Source organism: Miniopterus schreibersii (assembly GCF_964146895.1).
Source record: "Miniopterus schreibersii genome assembly, chromosome: 14".
Classification (NCBI taxonomy): domain Eukaryota; kingdom Metazoa; phylum Chordata; class Mammalia; order Chiroptera; family Miniopteridae; genus Miniopterus; species Miniopterus schreibersii.
The window spans coordinates 17164970-17170319 of NC_138114.1; the positions used below are offsets into that span (position 1 = coordinate 17164970).

Consider the following 5350-nt stretch of genomic DNA (forward strand, 5'->3'; position numbering starts at 1 on the left):
CATATCCAAAGAAGCAAAAATCAATGAAGAACTTGAAACTTAAGCATCATGAAAAAGTCCTACCTAAATCCTATAGAATTGATGGTAGTCATTGTACATAATTCTAGTCACAGTTTATAATGAATACTTTTAACATTCCACCTGTAACATGTACCTTTGATAACTAAAGACATTTCAGAAATACTGGTAATATCTGAACTTGTATGGTGCTTTAACAGTTTACCAAGCACTTTTACAAATATTAATCCCCTTTTGTCCTCACAACCTGGTGATACAGAACTCAGCGCCATTTTAAAGACAATGAATCTGAAATTTAGTTCTAGGTTTTGAAACTAAGTTTTATTACTATAATTTTTCCTATGATACCACACTGCTTCTCAGAACCCTCTTCGAAGTTATAGTCTCCTCTGTTCTATTTCTTAAAATAATACATGCAGCTAATATTTACTCAGCATTTACTGAGCATTGTGCCAAGTTTTGCATACTTTATCTTTAAGACATACTATTATCAGGTAAGTAACCTGCAATTTTATTCTGCTAATAAATGACAGAATCAGGATTTAAGAATCAGATCTGTTGGACTCCTTCTGAGTCTATGCTTTTAATTACTTTATAACACTACTTTTCAAAGGTTGTGAAAAGAAGTATGATTGTTTTTTCCATTAGCTGTTCCAGACTGAAGATAAATGGTAATAAAATGTGGTAAGTTTGTTTTGTTTCATTAGTACAAGGCTTGATACCAATCCTAAGCTAAAAAACAAGACCTTGGCCATTATCAAATATCAAAGCAAACAAATGTACTTTGTGTTATCACCTTTGGGAACTTGTGTCTTTTTCATGGCTATCACAGGCAGAAGTTGTTTCATCCAGCTGCTCTGGAAGGGGATGATGATTGAGAGCATATTTTGTTATTCCTTTCCTGTGAAAGATAAAGTTATATTTCCTATAAACAAAACATATACTTTTCAGAAACTTAGTCTAGAAGTTAGTCACCTACTTCTTGCTGCTCTGGACTGCATTGTGTAATACATTAGCCACTAGCAGTTAAAATGTGGTTAGTGAGAAACCAGATGCACAGATGCATTTTAAGTGTAAAACACACAGGATTTTGAACTCCTAGTAAAGGAATGGATATTATCTCACTAATTATTTTATCTTGATTATATGTTAAAGTGTTAGTGTTTTGGATATATTGAGTTAAACAAAATATATTCTTAAAATTAATTTCACTGTAAAATTAAAATATAATAAGGTATAACAATTCAACTATTAAAACAGCTAAAATATAGCGATAACACAGGCGAAGATATGGAGAAACTGGATGTCTCATATATTGCTGGTGGGAATATAAAATGGTACAGCACTCTGGAATAATTTCAGTTTCTTATAAAACTAAACACATGCATCTACCATAAGACGTGACCACTGCATTCTTGGGCATTAACCCTAGAGAAATGAACACTTACGTTCACACAAAAATATGTATACAAATGTTCACAGCAGCTTTATTTAGAATTTTAATAAAACTGGAAACAACTGAAATGTCTTTTGAGGGGTGAAGGGTTAAACTCTGGTATATCCACACAATGGAATATAATCCAGAAGAGGGGAAAAAAAGGAGTGAACTGCTGAGACATGAAACAACTTGGATGGATTTCAAGGGTATCATGCTTAGTGAAAAAAGCCAATCTCAAAACATACATGTAGTATATAATTATATGATTCCATTTATACAACATTCACAAATTACAAACTATAGAGGTAGAGAAAAGATTAGTGGTTATCAGGAGATGGAGAAAGGAGTGCACAAGACTGAAAGGGGTACACAAGACTGTTCCTTGATGGTGATGAAATACTTCTCTAAATTGATTTTACTGGTGGTTACAAAAATTTGTATATGAGACCAAATTGCATAGAACTATGTACACACACACACAAAGAAGTGGATATAAAACTGGTGAAAAGTGAATTAAGGTCTACATTTAACAGTATTGTACCAATGTCAGTTTCCTGGCCTTGAAATTATACGATAGTTACATAACATGTCATCATTGGGTGAAGCTGGGTAAAGGGTTCATGGGACTCTGCACTATTTTTGTAACTTCCTGTGAGTCTATAATTATTTCAAAATAAAAAGGTAAAAATATTAATTTCACCTGTTTATATTTTTTTAATGATACCTAAATTTAAAATTACATATGTGCCTTGTATTATATTCCTATTAGAGAGTGCTGCTGTAGAGTTCAATGTGTGCATGAGAATAAACTATGGAGTTAATTATTACATATTTCAGTCCTAATCATCTACAGTAGACTTTCGTTCCCCACAAAATTCTGTAGTCAAATAAATTTAGGAAACACATGTTTCTTTACAAGAGGTCTTCCCAGGGCCTTTTATATGCAAATGTTATCATAAATCTCTAATATTCTTATTTCACAGGAAAGGAAACTGAGGCACAAAGGGATTAAATAACCTGCTTAAGGTCTTAGAGGCAGTAAGTGATGGAGCCAGGATTCAAATCCAAGTAGTCTGGTTCTGAGACTTCTCAGAGCAAATGAATAGTTTGAGATATCAGTGAACTTGTACCATTTTTTGTATACAAATATAAAGTTAGGGGCCCAGTCAGTGGAGCTTGTACTTTCAATTATTTCTTAAATGGTGGGAGTGGACTTACGCATAGCTATTTGTACTTCTCTCATGCACTGCTCCTACAACCAAAAGCCTGTCTTTGAGACAGTGGTAGGGATCAGAAATGTGGATTCGAGCTACAAAATAAAAACTTAAGACATTTTTCAGTCTGTCAGAGAAAGTGGATTATGGAGTGACAATTAGGTAATACCAAAGAAATATTAAAGTTGATAACAGCATTGTGGTTACATAGAAAATGTCTCTCATTTTTTTTGGTTTGGTTTTGTTAATCCTCACCCCAGGATATTTTTTCCATTGAGTTTTAGAGAGAGTGGAAGGGAGGGAGGGAGGAGAGAGAAAAAAAAAAAAACATTGATGGAGAGAGACACATCGAACATGCCCAGACTGTTCCCTGGGATGGAGCCTGCAACCCTAGGTACATGCCCTTGACTAGGCATCAAACCCGCCACCCTTTGGTGCACAGGTATGTGCTATAACCATGGAGCAACACTGGCCATGGTGAAAATGTCTATAATTTTTAATGATGCATACTGATTCGCCTGGCTGGGCAGCTCTTTGGTTAGAGCATTGTCCCCAAATGCCAAGGCTGTGGGTTGGATCCCCGGTCAGGGCACATACAAGAATCAACCGATAAATGTATCCCTTCTCTCTCTCTCTCTCTCTCAAATAAATAAATAAATAAATAAATAAATAAAATAAAAATTTAAAGATGCATACTGAAGTATATAAGGGTAAAATGATAGTGTCAGGGGATTTGTTTCCTTCTTTCACTGATGAGGAACAAAGAAAATATAGATGAAGCAAATATATTAAAATGTTGATAACTGTTTAATGTGGGTGATTGGTGTCTCGTTATATTTACTATGTATTTGTGTTTGAAATTTAGCATTAAAAAATATTAAGCTGTATGTTGAAAATCACTCTTTTTCCATACTCTTTTCAAAATCTATAATTTGGAAGTGTTAGGGGAAAAAACTAAAGTTACTGCTTCAAAGCAAATTATCATTGTAACACCTAAAGTAAATTGCTTTTAATTCATGGTCATTGAGATGCATATAATCCTCAATATCTTCATTATTCACATCACCCTGACTCCTCTAAAGAACCATCTTTTGGGAGAGTTCTATTTCTGGCCCAGTAAGTGCCTAGCAACACTTTTTCCATAAAAGATAATTTTTACTTTCCAAATGATCAGATTTTTTTAAAAAGCATATTTTTAGCTAAGCCCTATTTGCTTTATTAGGAAATGACTTTCTTCCTCCTAGTTTCTAAAAAGCTTATTATCTGAATTGCTACTGTGTAGATATCCTATTACTTTGTAGATAGTAAGCTTCTTAAAGGCAAGGAGAAATCAGACTGATTTTCTTTGTATGGCCAATGTACCAATTAAAGGTGGGAAGGAACAAGGAGATTACCATTTTCTGAGCACCATCTATGTGTCAAGCTCTGTGCCATCACTTTAGATATGCTTTTAGATAAGGTCTTATTCCTATGTTACAGAAGGGGGGGGAGGGTTGGAGTTTAAAAACCCAAGCTCAAAACCTACTGGTTATATAATCTTAAGATGTGTAACCTGTTTGATAGAGCATCTTCTGAAAAACTGGAGATAATGATACCCATCTTACTGAGCTGTTACAAGGATTAAGATGCGAAAGTCTTCATCAATAAACGTGTGACATTACTAAATTACACTAGGGGGTGGGAAGTGAGTCTTTTAGCTAGAAATATTTGCTCTCTCAAGTCTCAAAGCAAAACTGATCCTTATGGATTCTGATGCTTAATTGTAGAGATGGGAGAGGAAGTATGTGTAATGGTTTTGACCACAGGCTTCAGAATCAGATTGACAGCAGGTTTGTACTTCAGCGCCACCACTTTCTGGCTGAGAAATTTTTGGCATGCTACAATCTTTAAATATGGGATCTTTATATGTTGAATGGAAAATTACAGTTCCCATCTGCTATCCTTGTTGGATAGGATTAAGTGGGCTAATACGTGTAAGCAGCTTTGCACGGTGCCTGGCACTAGATAGATTCAACCTTATTCAACACTCAGCAATTAAGAGCTTCTTAAGACGTCAGTGGCCATGACAGCGGGGCATGAAGCACTGCGGAAACTTCCAAAGCCTTAGGAGACCTGAGTTCTTGGAAGTGCCGCCCAAGAGGGCTAAGCCCTGGGACGGCACAGGCGACACGCCCTTAGCTGGAGAGGTAGGAAGAAAGGACCAAGTCCGGCAAGGCTGGAAGGAGAGAATTCCAAGAACATTTTGTTTTTCCAGCCCGGGAAAGGAAAGGAGCGAGGGAGTGGTCTGGAAGGTCCCCAGAGCGCCCGCGCCCCACCTCGCCTCCCCGGGCCGCGGCTGGGATGGTTGAGCAGTCCACTCACAGCTCCAAGCTCTGCGGCACCGCCTTCCGAGTGTATCTGGAGATCATCCTCCTCTTCCTCCTCAATCGCGGCCTGGGCGGGCACGCCAGGGTGGGGGCCTCCAGGCCTGGCCCTCCGGCCGGCTCCTGCTCGGCCCCCTCCCGCCACCTCCCAGCCCCGTCACGCCCCGTTGCCCAGACTCCTGACGGCCGGTTCCCCACCTCTCCAGTCCTCCGCCCTCCCTACTTCCCCGTGGGGGCGGAAGTGACGAAGGCATCGGGGCACCGGCCTAATGCTCCCGCGGAAGCACAGCAACGACCACGCCGGAGGTTCCGGCGCT

The 5350-nt window shown here is 38.3% G+C and overlaps 1 protein-coding gene across 6 annotated transcripts in view; it reads right to left on the minus strand.

Annotated features, from left to right (window-relative positions):
• FAM149B1 (family with sequence similarity 149 member B1) overlaps positions 1 to 5247 on the minus strand; it is a 34079-nt gene extending 28832 nt beyond the window's left edge. For 2 of the 6 annotated variants that reach the window (XR_014000258.1, XM_081158206.1), the window contains exons 1-2: positions 5032 to 5246; positions 815 to 919 (exon numbers count right to left, since the gene is read on the minus strand). Coding sequence is in view for 5 of the 6 variants with exons in the window: in XM_081158206.1 (XP_081014332.1) it covers positions 815 to 919; positions 5032 to 5078 (152 nt within the window). In the remaining variant the exon portion in view is untranslated. Of the gene's footprint in view, positions 1 to 814; positions 920 to 4985 lie in introns of all 6 variants that reach the window. The other 4 variants (XM_081158208.1, XM_081158209.1, XM_081158205.1 and 1 more) reach the window with 3 other exon arrangements.
• Between the last annotated feature and the right edge of the window lie 103 nt (positions 5248 to 5350).